This window comes from Megalops cyprinoides, chromosome 13 (assembly GCF_013368585.1).
Source record: "Megalops cyprinoides isolate fMegCyp1 chromosome 13, fMegCyp1.pri, whole genome shotgun sequence".
Lineage (NCBI taxonomy): Eukaryota > Metazoa > Chordata > Actinopteri > Elopiformes > Megalopidae > Megalops > Megalops cyprinoides.
This window is the reverse complement of record NC_050595.1, coordinates 13,776,609-13,799,870: the sequence shown is the minus strand read 5'-3', so window position 1 is coordinate 13,799,870 and position 23,262 is coordinate 13,776,609. Positions and strand designations below refer to the sequence as shown.

The 23,262-nt window shown below is 38.6% G+C and overlaps 2 protein-coding genes across 2 annotated transcripts in view; one reads left to right on the top strand and one right to left on the bottom strand.

Annotated features, from left to right (window-relative positions):
* Positions 1–343: 343 nt before the first annotated feature.
* Positions 344–23,262, bottom strand: part of ano3 (anoctamin 3) — a 65,576-nt gene continuing 42,657 nt past the window's right edge. Inside the window, exons 12-26 of the mRNA XM_036543176.1 lie at positions 22,493–22,586; positions 21,313–21,373; positions 10,796–10,878; positions 9,864–10,004; positions 9,101–9,265; positions 7,579–7,615; positions 7,373–7,484; positions 6,632–6,689; positions 5,660–5,757; positions 5,199–5,341; positions 4,001–4,153; positions 3,566–3,710; positions 3,229–3,309; positions 2,266–2,371; positions 344–1,774 (exon numbers count right to left, since the gene is read on the bottom strand). Of these exons, the coding sequence (XP_036399069.1) occupies positions 1,592–1,774; positions 2,266–2,371; positions 3,229–3,309; positions 3,566–3,710; positions 4,001–4,153; positions 5,199–5,341; positions 5,660–5,757; positions 6,632–6,689; positions 7,373–7,484; positions 7,579–7,615; positions 9,101–9,265; positions 9,864–10,004; positions 10,796–10,878; positions 21,313–21,373; positions 22,493–22,586 (1,660 nt within the window). The 3' untranslated portion in view covers positions 344–1,591. The remainder of the gene's footprint in view (positions 1,775–2,265; positions 2,372–3,228; positions 3,310–3,565; positions 3,711–4,000; positions 4,154–5,198; positions 5,342–5,659; positions 5,758–6,631; positions 6,690–7,372; positions 7,485–7,578; positions 7,616–9,100; positions 9,266–9,863; positions 10,005–10,795; positions 10,879–21,312; positions 21,374–22,492; positions 22,587–23,262) is intronic.
* On the top strand, positions 13,317–22,472 carry muc15 (mucin 15, cell surface associated). The gene is made up of 4 exons (XM_036543175.1): positions 13,317–13,407; positions 15,588–16,257; positions 17,643–17,813; positions 19,706–22,472. Exons 2-4 carry the CDS (start codon positions 15,609–15,611, stop codon positions 19,825–19,827), a joined length of 942 nt encoding a protein of 313 aa, XP_036399068.1. The 5' UTR covers positions 13,317–13,407; positions 15,588–15,608; the 3' UTR covers positions 19,828–22,472.

The window sequence follows — 23,262 nt, the reverse complement described above, 5'->3', positions numbered from 1 at the left end:
TTTGCATTTGCTAAGACACTTGAGGTCATGCAGCTATATTCAAACACTGAGATTCAGAAGTTTACCTTTCCACTTTTAGATGTCTATTCTATCCAACACACAGCGAGAAGCCATAGTGACTAAAAACATCACTGACAAGATTACAGCAGTTTTACCTTTTTCTTGTCATCTTTTTTACTTTGTTTCAGTTTAGAAACAAAATTAATATTATTGACATGACTTTCTTGCTCGGCAGTTAAATTGAAGAGACCCATAAATTATATGGAAAATCATGACTGTAAATTAAATGATTGAGTGAACCAAATTTTGGTTCACTCAATCCTTCAGAAGTTGAAGTGCTGAAGTGGAGACATACTACTAAAAACTTGCAAGAAGACGGAAATGCTAGTTATTGAGCCATTGATGGTGTAACATAAAGATTTTATGTGTAAAACCATTTTCTCAACATGCATTTCTTCAAAGGTTTACCCTTAAATTCTCCTAAGGCAAAATGTACATTTTTTTCTGTTACAGTGGAAAATTCAAAGGCTGAAGGCAAAGAGTTGAGGTGATGGATAGAAAGACAAAAATCATCATGCTTCTTGGCCATTGAAAATGGACCTCAAAATGCTGTTCACGATTAGGCAGTTCCTTTATCTCCAATGTCACCGTTGAAGCCATTTCACCGCAAACAAACATGTACGCACACACAACTGGACAAACTACATCGAGCTCGCAACTCACAGCCCCATAGCTTGTGGGACAATTTACATTGCCACAATCACGATGACAAAAAGGGCTCACACAGGAGAAAATTCCACATCAAACCAGGCACCGAGACCATAGGACGTACAAGGTGTGCTTAGAAGCAAAACCCAACATGCAGTTTACGGAGCATTCTTTGATGGAACTGTAATTTACCAATATTCTCATACAGTGTGTCTGTGTGTGTTGGTTATGCATTTTCAAAAAAAAAAAAAAAAAAACAGAATGTAATTTTGCATGCATTTAGGGCAATATACAGTCTATTTGCATAAAGCGTCTGATATTTTTGGTAGCCTTTTTTTAATGGGGCCACTTAGCGGCAACAAGAATCCCTACGTGCAAAACGAACACGCAGTCAGACGGAGCCAGTGACCATGTTGGTGTCCGTGGAAAGCAGACTGACCTGTGTTGTGGGTGGCCCCAGCCATTTAGCCACAGCAACAGTGTGAGTGGTGTGTGAGGGAAAGGAGAGCACTGGTGACCTGCAGCCCTTGATCTGCATAGTAAACACGACAACTGCACAGGATCTCCTTCAAAGCAGCGACACTGCACTGGCATGTTGACATCCTGCTGGTAAAAAAGCTGAAGCGGTGTAGGGCATCGGTGCAGGAATCAAAATGTACAGGAGCCATTATCTCAGGGGACTGGGGAGATGGGAAGTAATAGGGGGGAGACAGAGAGGTCTGGATCCAAGAAGGTGGAAAAGCATCTTTAGCACAGATTCAGCCAAGTGAGGCCGGCCCGCCTCAGTGACAGTGAGTTCCGGGGGTGTGTGTGTGTGAATGTGTGTGTGTATATGGTGTGAGAGCGTGTATGTCTCTGTGTGGGTGGATGAGGTTGGACATAGCTAAGGCCACTCATGGTGATAACGCTTGCCATTCTTCTTCCTCTCCTTCTGCAGGTGCTCCAGCTCCGCCTCGTACATCATCTCCTGCATAAGGTACTTCTCCCGTCGCACACGCTCGGACAGGCCCTTGGGCATGTCAGGAATCAGGTAGGCAATGAAGGACTTGATGCCAAACACCAGGTGCTGTTGGGACAAACAAAAATACCTCATCACTGACAGCCAACTGTGCCTAAGGACATCTGCATGTCAGCATTTGCCACTCATTATGATTGTATGAATCACAATGTGGACACAGTGGAATGGGTGCCAACCAGAGGGGAGGGCAACATAGGCATTTGATCTCATGAGGTCATCGCTGCCAAACTGAGACACATAATTCCCCTCCAGATAGTCAGGTTGCTTGGATCTGTATTAGTTTACTTTGCAAAAGACATAGCTAAATTCATTCACTTAAATCTGAAACCCTTGTGTCTTCATCAACATAGACGGCACATGCACTGTGATAATATCGTAGCTGTGGAGCAGGGAGAAATAATTCCAAAACAAACTCTTGTAAGCTCTTCGTATCAGCTCGCTACAGGGGGCTCTCTCTCAAATTAACTGTGAGAGATTCGCCATTTTTATGTCCGCCTGGTGCAGAACTGCTTGAAGGAAAGTGAAGCAGAATCACTGACCTCAAAGACGATGATGAAGGCCAGCCTGGCAGCCAGGACATGCCAGAACTGCAGGGTGAACTCATAGGGTTGAGCACTCCAGGGCGGTGCCCTGTAGTCACGGTATCTGCAAACACAAAACCCACAGCTGTAAGAGGCTGGTAGCACACTGCCCGACAAATCAGTGTTTATTGGAGCCTACTGCGTCTGTGGGTTATTTCTCTTTTTATCATCACTTTTTCTCCCCCATATGAAACTTTGAAAGCCAATGGGTGTACTGTGTAGATACGCTAAAAATATTTTTTGGAGCATTTGGATTTCAGCCACATCCAATATGGCTAAAAATGTCATTTATTTATTTTTTTTTAAATTTATAAGCCTGCTTGAGCACAGTAAGTTCACATACACTGTAATTTTGGAGGAGTGCAGTAGCTGAAGTTTGACCTTATTTTAAAATGTATGTATTGTTGAATGCTTTCAGTTGACTGAGCATGTAGAAAGTTTCATCATAGCTCACTAACCGAGCTGTGATACAACTTTCATTCAGTTAATGAAATCCATTGCGTGTTACAGTGCTTTGCAACACTGTCTATAGTTGTTCACAGTATTTTTACACCCAGTATGGCATTATTGGTTAAATAAATTATTTTAAAATTATACATCTGGTTAAAAAAGCTATAACTGACTTCTAAGAAGGGACAAATGAAAATGTTTCCTGGTGATATTAGCAATGTCAATTTAACATTAAAACCAATAGTGAGTGGTAAGTGGTTTTGGAAAAAAAAAAAGTGAAATTAGGTTGGAATATTAAACAATTTGATGTTAAATTGGTTCATTTGTATGTTTATATTGTTAAAATATACAATATTTAAAATATTTGTCACAATGGTTTTGTTTTCATTTTTATTTCCATTATAAAACATTTTCATTTCAGGTAATAACCCTGGAACTGAAGCCCACCCACTTCCCGCTTTAAACACACACCTGCAGTATCTCGGATGTCCGTTCTTCTGGTCTCCCATGTCGAACACTGACAAGCTGCTGTTCATGTAGCCTGCCAGGCATCTGTGGGAGCAACAGCACCATCAGGCCCTTCTGCCATTCAGTTCTGTAGTCAATAACACTCATTCATACAATCTGACCAGTTGTTTATGAAGATCAGCACGTTTTTTGTGAATTTATTATGGAAATACCCTCCCCTGAGGTAGCCAATAATACTTTTTAACAAATTTAACAAATTACTAGAATAATAATTATTATTTCTAACTGGTGATAAATCCACCCAATCAGGCAGAAAGAAGCTTAATGGTGTAGTACTTACATATTTCCATATGTCTGGTTCACACAGGGGCCATACTTGAAGGCATAGACGAAGCGAGGAATGTAATCCGAGGTGATGGCAATGACAAAGGCATTAGTGATGACTGCCAGCACACCGATCCACTCTAAAACTCCATGCCAGATACCTGCAGAATAACACCATTGCAGTTTGTCACTAACTGTCATTGAGATGGGTATCACACAGTGAAGAGTGTTGTTTGTTAGCAGCAATTGTATTCTACCATCTTTTGTGAAGACAATTGTCTTTTATGATACCGAAACAAACATCAAAGCCCAAAACTGAACCCATTTTACGATGCATGCTATGAGGCTAGAAAACCTGGAACACAGATTGTATCAATTTTAACATTGCATCAGAGAGAAAGATGCCGTAGCACATTGCAATTTGTAGGTAGTGTGTTAAACATGGACTGACCAATGTCGGTGGCTCGAGCTGGCATGGGCCTGCGCCACTGCGTGACAAACTTGTAGGCATCCAGACGGATCTCGATGATGTTGTTGAGCAGGGCCAAGAGAGGAGCCAGAGGGAAGGCTGCCACAAAGATGGTGGTGAAGCCAAACTGCAGGACTGATGGGAAAAGTAAAAGAAAGGCATTGTTTTAAGCCAGCAGGAACTTCACACAGCTGTGCACTCATTTCTCCTATTCACAAAGCCATTCCAAGGCCATCCAGATTGCCAAGCTTTTTACAACATCTTGGCTAATGATGTCAATGTATAACTCATGGTGAACCCTAATTAATAATAATTTTAGTTTATCTCTGCTGTGACAGTTTTCATGTTTAAAGAACATTCATTTGGACTGAACAGTCCTTAAACAAATTTTCAAGTCGTGTTTATAGTGCTGAATATGTGATTATGCCATGTAAGTTTTGAACCCAGTCAGCCTCTCACTATCCAATCACAACATATGTGAATACGCTTTGAAAGGCTTGAACTCAGTAAACCTCTCACTGTCTAATCACAGCAGCATATGATACATCTATAAATGTACAAATAATTGGGTATACTACCTACTTAAGCAAGGTCTAGATTTGTCAAATCAGGCTAAGGTTATCATTTAAGTCTGGCCCTGGATTGCTGAAATCCCTACAATAATAATCTTTTTACATAAACATGTTGTAGCACACCCAGGAAATTTCAAAGTGAACAGGATCTGATAAAAGCCTCCTTTAGTGTTTCATGTGTTTCTGTCAAATGGCTTCGGAGTAGTTGCTACTTACAAAAACGCAACATAGAAATGCCTGTTTACTGTATACAGCCAGAAAAAACTGACCATAGCATGAAAGGCTTGGAAGCATTTCCCTGCATTCATACTCAAATAGGGAAAAAAGTACTGCTTCTGAACATCAATGTAGGGAGTGCTATTAAGTTGTATCCACCCAGGTATAGGGAGTATTCCTTTCGTAAACCTATTTCATTCTGTCAAAGTGAAATAGCAACAGACCAAAAATGTTATGGTTGGATCCTACTCAGCAGGGCCACCCCAGTGTTGAGATACAGGGGAGCCAAGATATATTCTGAATTTCACAGCACAGCAAGCTGGTGGAAAAGGGGTATCAGTCACCAAGACTCAACAGCAGCAGTCTGAAATTTGCTTTTCAGTTGACCTTACCCATTTCCAAGTACTCATCCACCAGACCATGGGCATTCATGGGCTGCAAGTTCCAGTCTTTGTCCCACTGTGGTAGTAACACCTTGCTCTCTATCTGTCCTCCTTTCTTCATCTTCCTGCGAGACCACCAGTTCTGAAGCAACCTGCATAGAGCAAAGCACAACCACAGTATACTGTGAGCTTGATATAGCCCAGGAAAACTAGTATTAAAGCTGCGTGATAGAGAAGGGGAGGTTTTGGGATGCATCACAGGAACACTAAGACCAATGGAAATGGAAAAAAAGAGAAAATACTTCAAAATATACACTGTCAGGTCAAGTAATTTACACTTTTTGTAATGCATATGAAATCATGCCAATGTAGCACGAGACTTCTTTTTCTTTCCTTCTTTGCTTCTTCCTGGACAGAATGCAAGATTCTTCTTGAAATTATCCACAGTAAATGGCAATTTTTGTACTTACGGATACCCCAACTCCATGAAGTTGTTCCAGATCTGTTTTAAAACCATGATGACTCCCATTTGTAGGCACAGGTCTATCAGGCAGCCACTGGGATGGCACTGAAAAAAAGAGAATGCACAACGGTAGATTTGATAACGAGAAATATTCACGCAAGTATACTCTTACAGAGTAGGCATTCTTAATGCCTGCATAATGACTATATTATGTTGACATGATACATTCATTAACATTTTAACTGCTTATTTCATCAGGCATTGTGGATTGTCAAAACTGTAAGCAATCCTTGTCAATTTTAAATTGTCACATGCAGCTATGAATATGTATGAATATCTATATCATTCACAATGAAGGCCTGTTGCAGGGGGTCTGTGGCAAACCCTTCGGTTGTTGATCAATCAAACTGAAAAATAATACAGTAAATATACGACCAACAACAAATGCTGATCCCAACAAGGGACTATACTTTACTCTTGGACATTTTCTCCATATTTGATGGTATGGTTTTCATTTATGAAGTTTTTTGAGTTTAGTTAACTAGCTAACTACTTACAAGTAACATTCATGTCATACACATTTTGCTCAGTATGGTGCAGCAAGCATTTGAGCAAATGTGTAAATCATCCAACCATTAGTTGCTTAAATCATCAAAACATGTGTGGCCATACTCCATACTACCATATAAAAAATTCCCATTGCTACAAAATAATAATATGCAGATAAACATTATGGAATATATGGAAAAATAAATGAGTTGAATATGCATTCATGAATGGTAACAGTACTAATACTAATGCTTATGCCAACAGTAATGACAAGCATGGGTCACCGTTGAAATAACATGGAAGGATGATAACTGTATGAATGAAATCCATTTTGCATTACTAGTTTGGATAGGACCTAAGACACATTAAAACTATTGAAAGTATGTCGGTGGTTACAAAGATTACTGTTTTAATGCTGTCAATAACTCACCTCTTCCAATCGCCATGTGTCAAATATCTTGTTATACTTCCCTGGTCTGCCTGCAAATCTGAACAGAAATTTGCAATGCAGTATATCATCCTATCGAAAAATTCAGCAATGACCTGTGCTGAACAGAAATCTGAACAGTCAGTTTAATCAATACGTAAAAAAAGCAATTGCCTCCTTTTATTACTTTCATTACTTTTTATTAAGAAATGTCACCCAATCACTGGACAAATCATTGTTCAAGCCTCTTATTATTCAGCCAGTCCAATACACCTCAGTGATTCAGTACATTGCAGTAATTCATCAAATGCAAGAGGCAGACAACAAATTGGCTTCAGCATAAATGGACAGGGATGGTGAATACAACATAGCTGACAATGCAATTGCATGTTTGTCACTGAGCCAAACAGTTATATGGTCTGCTGATATGATGAGAGATGACAAAAATCCCTTTGTACCAATGATATTATTGTGTAATGTCATATGTGCAATGTCAAATCCTTTATCTATGACAATGTGTTGCAAACATAGCAATAGGTACACATTGATTAAACTGACTTATTACATTTTGAAGGAAGGCAGAAGAAAATACTTGGGGAAGTAGCGATGTAAAAAATATATGCAAAACAAAATAGCCCAAAACTAAAACCCCAAGAGTAACTGTGGTGGTCAATCAAGCAAGTGAAACTGCTTTTCATCATGTATAGTATACTATATATCGGCTTTCAAATGAATGCACCCTACCTTCCCAGGAAGAAAGCAATGTAGAAGGTGGAGCTGTTTAAATTGACAAACTGAAAGAAGAACATTTTCAAAGCAAAGCTGTTCTCCCATTCTGACTCTGTCCGAGGGTGTTCTGAAAAAAAGGGCAGATATTGCAACGTCAGCTTACGTATTTTTTGGCTGATAGAAAATAAAGAAGCAAGCCTTAGATTGAAGCCAACACTTACCTAGGTTTGTAAGCAGGTAAGCCACCTTTTCATACACCTGCCAACGGACATAGACACATATTCTGTTACAGCAGCTGCAAAAGTCACTGCAACTGATCCAATAACATCTCAACACAAAGGTGAGTATTATGATGAGATACGTTGAAGTATAGTGTTACTGACCTAGGGAAAAAAAACTCATTCTTACAAAACCAGAAGTGGTTGGAGGCTTTGGTTTCTAAATCACACAACCTGATGTGAATGTTTAAACCCCTTTTCTGTCAAATACAGAACTTATGGAAAATAGATATCAATTTTTTTCTTCCTTTCAACTTTTTTACCTTAGCTAGCTACATAGCTACCCAATCCAGGTATCTGAAATTAAATAAAAAAATTGAAGCTAGTCAGCTAGCATGTACAAATGACATATTGGCCGGGTAGCTATCAAGATGTGTCAGAAATATCAGCGGTCAGCATGTATTTTCTTTTATTGATGCTATACATCTTATTATGTAAGGGGCCTATGTTTATCTTTTTTGCTAATATTGTCAATAAATGGAACCTGGCTGTGCAATGGTATTTAAATATAAATAATTATGATAAACCTCAGCACATGAAAATAAAGCAAATGTTATTCAAGTGTCAATTTAGAATGTCAACAAAATATCACATATTCTTAAAGAAAGGATCAGTGAACATAAAAGTAACATAAAAAGAAATATTAGAATATAAGTATACATTTTTAATAATTTTAAACATGACATACCGTGTTTTAAACTTTTGTGGCATAAGAAGGTCAAGATTCCACAGATTAGACTTTAAAAAGGGATGACCATATTGTATTTTTTCTGTACAATTTTTCACGCACAATGCCCTACAGAATGAATTACTTAAAAAGCATATTCTATAAAAACAAATATGAAACTCTTGATTACATGAATAATTCAATATTCAATGAATACAGAAACCTAATACAGAAAGTGTATTGTATTGCCTGAATACTGAACTGTAATATGAGTGATTTATTATTGAAATCACTGCCATACATGTCAGAAAGCTATTGTTACAACACAAAATGATCTAACAGTGTCTTCAGTTAATCACGTATAAAAATTGACTGATTGATGTGTTCATTACTGAGTGTTTCATTGTTTGAAATAATAATGAATGGAAACTTAGGCTATTGAATACTGAAATTATTTGGTAGAATGCCATGAATGTCTAATCAGACTGTAATTTTATTTCACAAGGTCACAGTGAAAAAAACAAATTATAACTGGTGATGCAATGGCTAGTGACATTAATGGATAATGAATTTAGAATTTTAAAATGATGGTGTTTATTGAATAACTGACATCAGATGGGATCTGTGATGATTCAAATTCAGACGAGTACACCTGAATGTTGCCACATTCTATTCACAGTAAAGTGACATTTGTTTTGCAAAGTGATCCTGTTTTAACATAACTTGTGAAGTGTAAGTGCCCTTTAATAAGAGTAGATACGGGTTCCAGTGTGGGGTAACAATAAACATTCAACCCACCACGTTGAGGGACATGATGATCACGAAGTTGATGCAGACGCCAGTGCCAGAGGTGGCAAACTGCCAGTTCTTCTTGACAAACTCCCACTTGAAAGACACAAATTTCTCCATGGCAAACAAGCGGAAAACCACCACAGCAAACACAGCGGTCACTACCAGGGACATCTGGACATAGGGAGAGTGTGAGAGCGAGTGTCAAAAATACAATGTTGGATCCAGATTTGAAGTTTTTTTTATTGTCAGTACATTAGGTGGATTGTCTCATAGCTCAATTAAAGCCAGCTGTCAGATAATCACATTCACATGCAAGAGTACAATTGAGGAGTACAACTGAGCAGACAAGCATAGGCAGTACAATTTCTCATTTCCTGAGTTGTATCTGTTGAAATCCACTAGAGGGAGATGTTAGGCTACTACAGCAGTGCCTTAGGTTCACACGAAGTTTGTCTTGGATGTATCATGGAAAGGGAAAAGAAATTACTGCTATGATACTAATGTAAATGACCGATATTCAGATGATCAGATTCAGAGTGCTTTAATCTTTCTGTGGTACTGGTATGTGTTATTTTGGATTACACTGTATTCAATTTTGTTGTTTATAACAATTTTAAATACTGATGCTGTTTTGTCATTTTTGCATCAATATGTACTAATGAAACTAATGAAACTGTACTAATGGCCTGAATAAGACCATCTATCAAATGAGACAACAATAACAATATCAATACAGTAATAATAGTAATAATAATAAATGACAACATGCCATGAAGAAGATCCCCGACACTGAGACCATGAGCCTCCCGAGTTTGTCTGTGAAGGGTTGGAAGGGCTCAGGTTTGCCAGAAATAGGGTTCACCCTCTCTACTCTTGAGTACTTGGCCTCAAATTGCGGCCGCAGTTCCTCCTGAAACACACATCATTCCCACAGTGTTAGTTATTTACTTCCCTGACAACCTTACCCAGTGCAGCTTCTGTTGCTTCAACACAAAATACAGGTGAATTTCCATGTTAATCATTTAGGTGAATTGCTCTGCTCAGGGGTATGGAAGCAATGTGCCACTCCAGACTTAAAGGCTGGTTCTCTGAGAGATCAACGGTAACCTATATCACCACCATTTACCGTGTTTATACAATTTAAGCTCAATATACATTTTTAAGCTTAAGGGAGGAAAAATTAAAATGGACCTCAGGGAAAACATTCGCCAAGCATTTTTTTTTTTCTGGGTATTATTTTCTCAGAGACCAACCCTCCAACTCATTTTGAATCCTGTGACCCAACCACTGTTCCAGGGTGCTTCCCCTAATCACCAGCCGATCACCAAACACCTAAAATGATACTGTGCTGCAACAGAAAGCCAAAACCAAGCGAAACAATCAACAAGACTTGGCAATATCAATGAGGACAGTAAAATGTTGCCCAGAATTATAGATGTATTAATGATGGTATGCAATTAGAAGCAACCATCTTTTATTGGGCCCCAGCAAAATACAGTCTCTCATTTAAATAATGGCTTCTTTTTTGTATATTGGACATGGACCTCATTGTCATATGAACTTACTGAGAAAGGTCTCAGCTTCTTTGCATCATAGTGACTGTGGTAAGCTGAAATCAAGCTTACAGATCATTAACATTAATTAACATTTACCACTATGGTGATGTAAAACCCTATGAGTTTCTATCCCTGTGCGCCCTACCTCCTCCTCTTCCCAGTCAATCAAATCCCAGTCATATGTGAGTTCTGCCCGTCTTCTCTTCCAGAATTCCAGGAACACAGTGGCTGCAAAGAAGAGTGTGAGTAATCAATGACAAATGGCCTCCACATTTTTACCTCTTATTGCGTATTGTTTGGAGAATCAGCTGTAAAAGCAAGTAAGCCTTCCCATGCCTTACCCCTAGAGAGAACCAATAGAAAGAAATTCAATGTGTTAATTCAAGGTCTTGAATTTATTAGGTTTGATGCTCTAACATCAGTGTTCATCATTAACTTGGCTGACCCAGCTGGAAATGCCAAGTCTAATCTATATCATTTGCCTTTTCTTCAGCAAACAGATCCCTGCTCCCAGCTCTTTGTGCCAAAGCACTAGATGTATTATTCTCTTCTGAAATACAGTCTATTCTCAGTAGAGTCAACACATTTTGTAAATTATTGTAAGACTGAGACTTTGCATATATTTAGAGATTTTATCAGTGAAGACACCCATCTGATAAATAGTCTTGGCAGAGATACAAAAATAAACATATGCATTTGTGGCATCTGGACTTTGAGTCATCACAACAACCCAAACACAAGAGCTTCATCACTTCCACTGGGAATAGATGCTTTCAAGCCTCAAATGCAGTATAGTATTGTCCACAAATACAATTTGAGACTATGACCCCAAAAACTAAGCTCTGACAACTTCATTGTTTCCACCATGTAAGCTAAACAATGTTAGAAATCTATCCTGTTACTGTAATGTATCCTTTAATTATCTACCGGGTCATGAGTATCGTAACCACTCGTGGCTTTCAATGGGGAACATTCAATGGGATTCCAAATGTGAATCCAAAACACTGGGAATATTTTACTACAGGAGTTCATTATGCATTTTTAGGTTCACCTTTAAATATGAAAAGCTGTAGTCTATGAAAAAGTCATTTAAAAATGGTAAGAAATATAAAATGAGTCAATATTTGGAAAAACAAATTAAATCTTGCCCATTTACACCTTAATGTTTAATAAATGGATGAGGTGTTACTTTTTGGTAATTACTCCATATTTTCATTCCATTTTGACTTAGACCCATTGTTCAAAGTTAAGACCTGATAACAATGTATTGAAATCGTTTCACCTTAAATGAATGACTTGATGTATTATTTCAGACATATTAAACACATAATTTACCTTGATGCTTTCCCTGCTCTGGGTCACTATGCTTATCCTGCCATTGAAGTCGATGCAAATTCTGATGGTTTGCATAGGGAACTTGCAGTCGGGTGAGAGCAACATTTTGTGGAGACATTCAATCTAACCACTATTATTGCACTGCTGACATATGTTAGTCATTTTGGTGGTCTCTGAGGTGAGCAAAAACATTAAAGAATTTAAATCTAAAATGCTTACAATCAAAAAGTAAAAACTACATAAATTTAATATTCAAAAGCAAGTGCCCCTCTACACAATGTTTTTGCATATTTCTGATAAGATCGAAAGTGACAGCAGTATCAACATTAAGTATGAAGTTGATGATGAGAAGTGGTACTTGGGTAATCGGTAATTACTAGTTTGGTAGTTCAAACCCAATCTTAAGGTGAATGACAACATTTTGTTAAGGCAATGAATCAATTCCTAGTTTTCAAGCTATTGTAACTGACAAGTTCTGAGCAGCGATATTCACTGATTGCGAGTTTACTCTCTGAACAGAAAGAATAATTTGAGTGTCACATGATTATCAGTTCCTTGTGAAAGAAATCTATTTTCAGTTTTACCTTGCGTGCTTAAACAATATGACACAAATAAAGAATTCATTTGTGTGGTGTCAACAGACGCGTTTTGCATCTCAACAAAACTGAAACAAAAAAGCTTTGACGTAAAAGCCACCATACAAAAATAGCCATGCATCTCATGTTTCCAAATGTATTCCAGTCAGGTTGAGGAAATAAAGGCAACTGCCGATTCCTGATTGTGCCGGTATGACTACACCTGAGATTCTTTTGTGTCAAGAGGACAACGATTCATGGGCCTGGAGACAGGTAAATGCTTTTTTACACCTTTCTGTTCACATCTCCCTGCCCGTGGAGGATGAAGTTTACTTTCTAGTAAATGCATAACAGATAAAAAGATGATTTTGTTATTAAAAATATGGTCAATATGGAGATTCCTGTGATAAAGAGTACTTTTCATCCTTCCTTTCATTTTAGGGGTGTGACCCAAAATAGAAACAAGGTAATTGCTCTTGGAGAATGTTGTGTTGTAAAACATCTTTTCAAATGTGGACAAATGTCTTCTGACCTCTGAGTCATTACACTAAGCTGCATATCTCACAGCATTTCTATGATACTTTTGTGTCAGGCTAGCTGGACTCAGGGGTGTGTGCTCAGTGACTGGTAAAAAATCTGGTTGAGCAGGTTCTCAGGTGTCGTCAGGTGTGTCCCCGCCCACTCTCTGTGCCCAGAGAGCCCCCCCCCCCCCACCCTCAGAGCCTCTTGTTCCCTCTTCCTCTTATTGGCTGGCTGTTCCGCTAGGAGACTGCACTCACTTCCCTTACACCTGTACTCGCCTGACAACACAGACACCACACACAAGTCAACCCACTGTCTTCCTGAGGTAGGTGGCTGGGATTTACTATACTTTGCTTTGCTAAGCTTTTATATGAACACTTCAGGCTTACAATAGTTTCATTATCCCTTGTATGGGAATGAGTACAATCACAGGCAAGTTGTTTTGTAAACATTGTGATGAATCGTAGGTGTTACTCAACAGAGAAAGCTGGTGCTCTTTAGAGACACGCATTCTCATTAATATGCAAGTGAATTCAAAAAGAAATCCCTTTCCTTGGAAACTAAGTTTGATTTTCTGAAAGACTGCAAATTATAATTTCTATTAGTACATTTTTTCAGGAGGATGCTTGAAATTTTAGCATTGAACTGTCTGCACTTATTTATATATATTTGATATATATATCAAATACACTAACTGAATAACAACACTAAGATGAATTGTGATGTTCTTTAATCATTGCTTTGTACTATATACCATTGCCCATGCGATCATGTTTGTATGACCTTTTGGGTAGCATTTCTCATTTGGAAGGGGGCATTTTATAAAGTGAGCATAGACAGAGGGGTAATTGTCTAAATGAAAGAGGATTATTTCTCATGTATCAAGTTTTTGCCTTGCCACTTTGGCTCAAGTAAAAGTACCAGGATACAGGAGGGATGACTGTGATGTAGCTCCAAACAGCCTTATTTGTCCCTGTGTAAGTGACTAGGGCCCTGTGTGTCACCAGCTGGTTGTCATACGTGAAGGTTATGGATTTTCTCCCAGAAAACACATTTACAAAAAAAACACCCTAAATATTTTTGCCACCAAGAGATGGATACCATGACCAGGCAAAGGATTCCAAATACATTCCTCTAAGGGCAAGCATACACATTGATACAGGCCTTTTACTGCTGTGGGTGAAAGGGAATGGAAGAGGGGGAGATAGAAACTGGATTCAGATTTCCATCAATAAGAAAGATAAGAAAAGAAAATAAGAAAAAAAAAACAGCATTTCAATGAAGACATGTCTTGTTTGCTAAATTTAAACCCAACTTGCATCCCTGAATGTACCATTTTGTTTTTCTCTACTTGGAACCTTTTGAAATCCTTTTGTAACCTTTTGAAAACCTTGAAACCTTTTGTAGAGACCTACAGGAACTTGATTCAAGTTCTGCGTTTTAATTTCAACTAATGGGTTTTGTAACCCAGGAGGATAGAGTTATGCACCTCACAGGTTCATTTTATTTGAACAAATCAGGGACATTTTTCAAAATCCTGGGACATTGGCATTACCTATGAGTGACAAGCATGAACATTTCAGAATTTCTTTATAAAATAAATAAATTTCTTTAAAGTTAGTGGCTACATTACATAGTGTGAGGTTTCCATTTCTGAAACAAAACATGAAATACAGAACATTTTCGGGTACATGAAACTGCGATGTAAATTAAATTGCAACTTGTAAAGTTGTCCTGCCATGCAAATAACATCTAATATTGCTCAGCTGGTGCATGAAAAGTTGGTTACACTGACAGATATTGGCAGGCGCTCTTCAAAAGGAAATATACAGGTGACGTTCAGCTATGGAGGATCATCTTGCTTCAGAGAGGACTGAACACTCCATTCCTTAGATGTCACTGCTGCATGACATTCTTATACATGTGAAAAGTAATCACTCACATTCATACTAACCTCTCAGACAAGAATGCTCTTATTAACCACTGAGTAAAACTGAGACGAAATCTCTTCATCTCCTCGTACAAATTCAGTCAAAAGGCCAATGCTCTGTGAGCTTAATGAGTTAGGACATTTATTCTTAAGTTGGACACTATTTCAGTTCATTTCCTATAATTGCAGTCACAGCAAACTAATAATGATTAGCACTTGCACTATTATTAGTGTCAAACCAGTCATCCTATACTTTTGGGCAGGAGGAAAAATGTAAGCGTAAGTGTTCACGTAAGTGCTGTCTTCATATATATGTGAGTATAGTGTATTGACCCATATAGTCAAACGAGCTTACGTCTTCGATTGTTAGGATTTTGTCATTACAGTAAAAATACAAAATAACTGCATATTTCTTTCACTTCAGTATGAATTCTTAAGATGTATGTACTGAACACAAAAAATAAGCAGCAAGCTTCCTTGCTCAGGGATAAAACTACAGTGTGCCTAATGGGACTCAGACTTCAGCTCCCTTATTGTCATTAAATACTCTGCTTCTTAATTTATCATTCAAACAGAGCCAAAAGAAAAAAAAAATCATGGATCTACACATAAGCATTGTCACTATACTGGTCTTAATACTCCAAGCCTTCAGTGGGGTGCGACTCCAGGAGTCTACAGTGACCTCAGCACCCCCACCAGTGCCCATTGAAACTGAGGAACCTGAAGGAAACAGTGATACTGATTTATCCCTTACCTTCAGTGGAATGGGTGACACTGGAGACATGGATTCGAACAATAGCACAGTGCTCACCACAACAGTCACTCCAAACGATGGCATCCCAGGGCTGCCTGAGACTACAACTCCGAAGGCTGCCCATCCGGCCAATGACCTAAATACAACTGAAAACCTCACCAGCACAACAACTTTACCGGCGACCTCAGTAGCTCCAACTGTAATTCCCACGGTTCTTACAACATTTGTGTCTAATGACACTGGAGCCAGTAACACCAGCCAACCTGATGTGCCCAGTGCCACTGAAATAAGTCCCGTGGATCCCTCCTCGAACGGCACAGTGGATGAGCCCAACGCCACAGTAACAGATGCTCCTCAGAGGCATCCTTCCGCACAGCCCACAACGGAATTCGCCCCCACCCCAACCGTGACGACTTCCACCCCAACTTCCACTGCTGAGGTTCCCAACACCACGATCAAGGCTGGGGCTTCAGGGAACAACTCAGACAGAGGTGAGACTGGAGATTCAACAGTGCAACAGCCCTTCTTTTTTGGTTGCCCGATCATGTGAAAAAAAAAAAAAAAAACACTTGATCAAAAGGAAAACAAGAAAAAATTCATGCTCAGTGTAGGTATATCAGAGACTGTTAAAAGATGTGTAGGACTGCTACCTGAAACGGCATTACAGGTTCACCTTGCAATTATCATTTCATATCTATATCTATTTGGAGTTTAAAATGACAATTTTTTTTTTCCTGAAAAATATATTTGAAAAATGCAGGGACGCTTTTTTAGATGGGTGTACCAAGTAACCACCAAAACATGACAGATTTATTATATTTATAACGTTCAGCAGGGTAAAAAATTCAAAACCACACCTGTCCTTTTCTTACTGCATAAGTTGTTTTGTAACCACTCCTTCTTCTTCTTCTCTACTCCTTGCTCTTCTCCACCTTCCCTAAAGTCACTCTCCCTGACCATATTAATCTGCTTGATCTTGATAACCCTTCTCCCTGCTTGGGTCCAGCAATAAAATGTCTCTGCTCCTTGGCCCAAGAGCTCCAGAGTGTCCATGGGGGGTCTCGCAGTGCTGTCCTATGGCCACACTAAAGCAATTCCCCAAAGGACCGGACATCCAAGACAGGTCAAAGATTCCAGCGGAGCTTCTCCCTACACATTTCACCCCTTAAATTAGAAACCCTCCTTTATTTCATTCATTTAGAATTTCTTCCACAGATGTACATATGGAAAGTCAAACACCGTACTTTCATGTCCTACAGACAAATCCTTAGGTTCCATCTGCATACTCATCACTAAATAAATAAATAAATAAATTTAAAAATTGCAAATGAAATTTCATGATGGAACCCATGTACCTCATGCTGAATTGGGCAACAAGAATATATACTTTTTAACATTATAGAAACCTAAGCTAAATTGATACCAAGGCAAACGGATCCCTGACAAGTCTGTCTAAATTTAAATGTCACTTCAACCCACTGAAAACAAAACACCTTGTTATAATACAAGAGGACAGTGTATATACTAGTCAAGCTCTTGTTATGCCATCCTCTTCTTATTTGAATAACACATCATTTTCCAGTATTCATCTGATCTGTTTTTTTTTCCTGGGACCTCTCTATGCTTTACAATGCTTCATTCCCCTTTTTACATAGGGTTTTGTTCTAGACTTGTTCTGGGTATCAGAACAATGGACTCTCTGTCTGTAAACGTCCCCGGAAGAATGGTAAATGTTACAGCAAATGAAAGAGGCCAGTGGACTTCTATTAAAGACTAGTGCCTTTAGTAGCTACTCAAATTTGTACCGGAGGGCCAATGACTGTGGGTGGTAAGTATTGGTGGTTTCATGCTTTTATGTGAAACATGTTCCTTTCAGGTCTTTCACCAGGTGTCAAGAGGAGGGGAAATGGGGATGCCTGGGGTGCCATCATTGGTACAGCTCTGGCTGTGGGCTTTGTGGGTTTCATCATTTACATCCTCCTTAAGAAGAAAGGCAGACGGGAATTCATGCACAGAAAACTCATCGAGGACATGCCTCCAGACCCAGGTAGACCATTGTGATGTATTGATCAGTTCACATCTGTGATGATCTCCTCATCCTAGGAGTGCACAGCCTAACAGATTTTAAAATTAAGCCCTGATAAAACTATAATACTGTGGGAGTGATGTTACATCTGTTCTTCTAAAATGAAAAAAAGTTGAGCTAAGTGGGTAAGTGCTTGGGGTTTACTGAAAACCTGCAGACACTATAACCCTCCATGACAAGGGCTGAATTTGAGGATAACAATAAATGAAAATGAAAATGAATTGAGGATAAATGCTGTTATTGTGTGCTACTTGTTTTTTATCTAGCCTTACTGAGGTCATAGTGTCTGACAGGTTTTCTTACACTTGACGAGTTGTACTGAACTGAAGCCATCATTGCTAAATTTCAACAACTTCAACCCCCCTCAAGCTTTTAGCATATAAGTGACTTATACAGAGTTCATAAAATGGTAGTGGATAAACCATTTTGAAGTCCTTCGATGAAGGGTATTATATAAATGCAAGTCATATTTACTTGGCCCTAATTCTCCAATAGCTTGATGAGAAGCCTGTTATATGACAGCATTTGGCCTAAAAACTGAGAAGGTGATAGTTTCCATGATAGATAGATGGTAGTCTGTTTTTCTGTGAACACTGAGTCTTTTTTCACATACCAGCAATCCAGCATTGCATACAGTGAGGGGAAATCTAGTACAGGTGAACATCACACAGTTCCTGAGTGTGTGTGTGTGTGTGTGTATGTGTATGTGCATAGTACTTGCCAGTGTGTGCATATGTCTGTACGCATATATACGCATACATGTAGATGCATGTGTCTTGAGTGAATCTGTGTGTGAGTGTGTATCTGTGGAAGTGTCAGCATCTGTGTGGGGGTTCTACGTGTGAGCGAAAGATTGTGTATGTGTGTGTGCTCACACGTGCCTGTGCGTGTGTGGTAGTGGGGGCAAGTGGATGGAAGCCTCCTTTTTTTAGAAAATGAGGGGAACTGCAGTTCTCAGCCGACTTCGCCTCCCCTTCGCAGGGCAGTCTAATATAACTTGACCCACTTTTGTTTAAAGAAGAGACGGAAGAAAAAAAAACAGCCTTTTCAGATTCCTCAGCAGAGAGTCCTTTGGGCAGGTTTTTTCTGCTCTCTTTACTGCTCGTGCCTGACATGGAGAGGTACTTCCTCCTCCACTCCTCCTACAGCAGAACGGGGGATGCAGAGTGCCTGGCTCACCCACACACGTACAAGTGGAGCAGAGCACTCGTCCCACACCCCTTCAGGGTCTCTTCTCCCTTCACTTGCTTACAAAGCCACACAAAGGCTTCCACAGGCTGGTGATTATTCAGTAGCTCAGATGTCAGACATGCAGTGTCCAGTGTGAGAACATGACCCATTTACGCAGAGGAGGTTGTGTACAATTCAAGTTACAGTGCCTTACAGCCATGCCTAATTCTGAATTCAAGCATTTGAGCCTGTGGTGTGGTTGGCTGTTCAGTATCCCAATCCCTTTACTATCCCTAACTTGGTTCCCGTTTGGTAACAGTCTGTTAATTAAGCAGTCAATTACATTTTTCCTAACAGATGCCAGCACTCACCCCTTGGTGAATGAAATGTGTTTTCAGATATGAAGCCTCTCAGTCAGGCAAAATTGAATCAATTTAAACTGCTAAACATGTTGACATCATCACTTCAGCTATGATTATGTATTTGCTTAGCAGACAACTTTATCCAAGGCAACTCACACAGCTTACATTGGAATACATATCAACCTCGTGTTTACCCCAAAGAAAAGAGCCAAATGCGCCCCCCCCCCCCCCCCCAACACTTCCACTATGAGTCTCTTTTCACATCGTCAAATTTCCTTCTGAAAACCATGTTGTGTTTTACTTCACTTCCCCCACCTCTAGTTCATCGACTAGACAATGGCGAGCCTCTGGACTTGAAATTTGATGGATCGGCGTACTACAACCCAGGACTCCAAGGAGACAACATTCAGATGACCAGCTTCCCACAGGGACAAATGCACTAACAGACAAACAATCAGGAGAGCCAAGAGAGACTCTCACTAATAGTTATACAGTAGCAATATAACTTGAGCATTGTTTTCCTGGAAAACACTTAACTAGAGTGCCTTCATTAGAGGATCCAGCCACTTTTCAGATGAGGGAGATTTTTGTTATAAAGCATACATTTTGAAAAATAATATATTGAAGTGAACTTTATGAAGTCTATTTCATATGAAGAATTCAAACGAGAATGACATTTCTTCCTAGAACATTCTGCAGAAACCTCAAAACTGTCAGATGAGACTGCCAACCTTGAATAATATGCTCATGGTTTTCCACAATATGCTTGTATCAAATGATGAAAATTCAACAATGATATTTCTGTTTGGAGACTGGGAATTTACTGCAGTGATATCTAAATTACATCACACTAAAATGTAAACCTATACCGTTCATTATTTCGTGTAATGACACAGTTTTTCATTTTCACTTGTCCATAAAGTATAAATTGCAGCCATTTTCATTTTAGGAATGTACATGGTAGAAAAATCAAAATATGAAGAGATACAGTTTTAAAATAAAACAACTCAACATTTGCAGTCTCAGATGGTGCCAAAGTCAGGGTTTTTGATTATGAACTGGACATAAAAAGTGGTGTATTTTAGAGTTTTATCCACACTTTACAGTTTCTGATTGAAACATATGATTATAATCAATAATAACAACAGTCACCAGACTGTGGCTAAGATGGTATATTTTGTTGGGAAAGTCTCTCTTTCCTTTGCCTCTAGAGCTACATTTGGTAATTGTACACTGGAAGGAGGTGTAGCAACTTTAAAAGTTGAAAATACTTTAACATGGTGGTGTATGTATAGAAGGTCCATATGAAATTTGATAGCTAATGTAAGAGAAACTCAGTCATGGCTCTTGTATGTAGAGGGAAGTCACTGCCATGCCAGTGCTTTGTCTGCATTTTTAAAACATGACTGACAAAATAAGACAGATACATGATTTTACAATGAATATCATTTACAGTTATACTCATGCAGCATAGGCGTTATTGGTCAAATGACTATTTTGTCTGCATTTGGGTTAGTTGCTGTTTGCTTGTATGAAACATTTTTCAATTGTTTCATGTATCAGAATGTGCTTGAATGTACTTGTAGGGCTAATCATTTGACCCAGAATTTAGGAATCAATAAAAGAGGTCATATAACTGGACCATTAGTTCACCTGGGAGCTCATTTAACTCAAACTTGAATTTCTAACTTGCTATTTATACTAAGATGATTTGTTGTTTATACTTGACAAATTCAGTTTACACTTTAGTTTAACCTTGTAGTTAATCTGACACATAGACCTTAATTTGTGGCATTTCATTAATTGAAGGGTAAAGTTTGTCTTATGCACTAGATGTGCTGAATTGTGTTACAGTTTCTTTACAATGCAAGAAAGTGAGTTGTACTAATACTAAAAAGGTGTAAGGAATAAAATGTGTTTCTACTTACCCCATATTGCCATGAAGATGGCAAAGAATACAGTACCACTGTTGTCAAAGAGATGGGTCACCTAGCAAAACAATAAAAAAAAACAAAGTATGTCCTTTTAGTGTACAATTCCACTCATAAACAAAGGAAAAATGGCACTGGATCTCAAAGACTAAATCTATGGAATGGCCTATTTTCATAAAAAAAAAACAGAAGCTTTTTAAAGCTAAAAAAACAGCTCTTGCAATTGCAAGTTTTAAAAATACCTTGATTCTTTTTTACAATCATCATAGTCATTTGGGCATAAAAGACACAGAAAATATCACTTGTAGGAATCGACACAATACAGAGTGGTATTCAAATACACTTGAGAGATGGATTCTTAGATCTCTTTTCAATCAACCTGCAATTTGTTTTCTTGATTTTGATGGGATTTTCCTTTTTTTTTTTAAATGACTAGTACAGTACTTGCCAAAATTTATCTCTCAAACCTGCAGACAAACAATATTATGCTATTATCATCTCTTCATAAAAGCTATTATCAATGTGGAGATTATTCAATGGTTGTCTCCAAACAAAAAGGAGAACTGCACAACTAATGGGCCTTGTCAATGATAGACATTTTATATGCGAGGTGAGCAGAGCTGTTTTCTCATGATCACTCATCTTCTTCATTAAAACACTGAAGTGTTTTCCTCCCAAATTTTCTAGCTTTCTGCTTCATCCCCAAGTCCATCATAAAAACAGATGTGTATGCCCAGCACTAACATGCACACATTTTCAAATGTCAAAATGCACTTACAAATGTGCGTATATTTGGACAAAGGCCCTTCCCAAGAACAGCATTGTTTTGACTTGTTTGACTTGTTTGACTTGATGTGATGTGTTCTTAATAACACTAGTTTCATAATACTTGTACTGTTATTCTTCAGAGGTCGAGTACATTCAAGGGAGACTGGAATTTTAAATGGGTACCTTTTGTACTTTTTACAGTTTCACCATAGAATTCATAAAGTTACTGCTCTGTAGCTTTTGCCAGCTGTTTTATACACATATTTAAGATCCCTATCCTTCAGCACTGTACCAAGCCCTTTGAAATAAAGTGATTTCAAACTTCCCTCTTCTTTGCTCAGTTTACCAGAACACAAAACTTACTACCTCCTACTCCCTAGGAAGGCATTTAGGAGAATGAAGGCCTCACCTTAGCATACACACAGCTATCGCTGAGTATCCAAGAGCTGCAGTTTTCACACATAGGACACATAATGGTGGTGTTGGCCTCACATATCTCTTTACTGAGGGTAAAAGAGACAGATGTCAGGCAGTAACCACTTTTTCCTTTTTTTGTCTACTTTGAGTTTAAAGTACAAACACGGTTCAAATACTGAACAATACACCATTCAAGGTTTTCTGAAACTGAAAGAAATTTTCAATGGTTTATGGCAATGCAACAATAAAGAGAGTGTAAATAAACAGTGATACTTTTTGCAGAAATTGATGATGTGGTTGTTTGTCAGTTTGCATGTTGCTGGGTGGCTTCGCCAGAAAATTACAGCCCAGTGATATTCCCCTTTGGACATGCGACTCAGGCATGTCCTGTTTCTCTGGGTGTCAGCTTGCAGGTGTTAGTCCACAGTCTTAAAAGAGTGAAAGCACTATAAGGTGTTGAAGGCTTATTTGGCTCTGGAGCACTTTACAATCAATTTAGATATAGAAGACATTTATTCAGTCTTTAGTTCTTTTACAAGACCAAAAAAATTCAGAACGAAAGATCGGGCAGTCGGCATGAGAAGAAATATCATAATATAGCATTTTGCCAAATCAGAAAATGACAAAATGTTTAGTGGCCCTGAGATACTGCAAATAAAACTACCACATGACATTAAAACTGGTTAAAACTGGCTAGAATGTAATATACATTCATTCCATATCAGTGGAATTTTTACTGGCATTACTCATTCTGTCAATTAC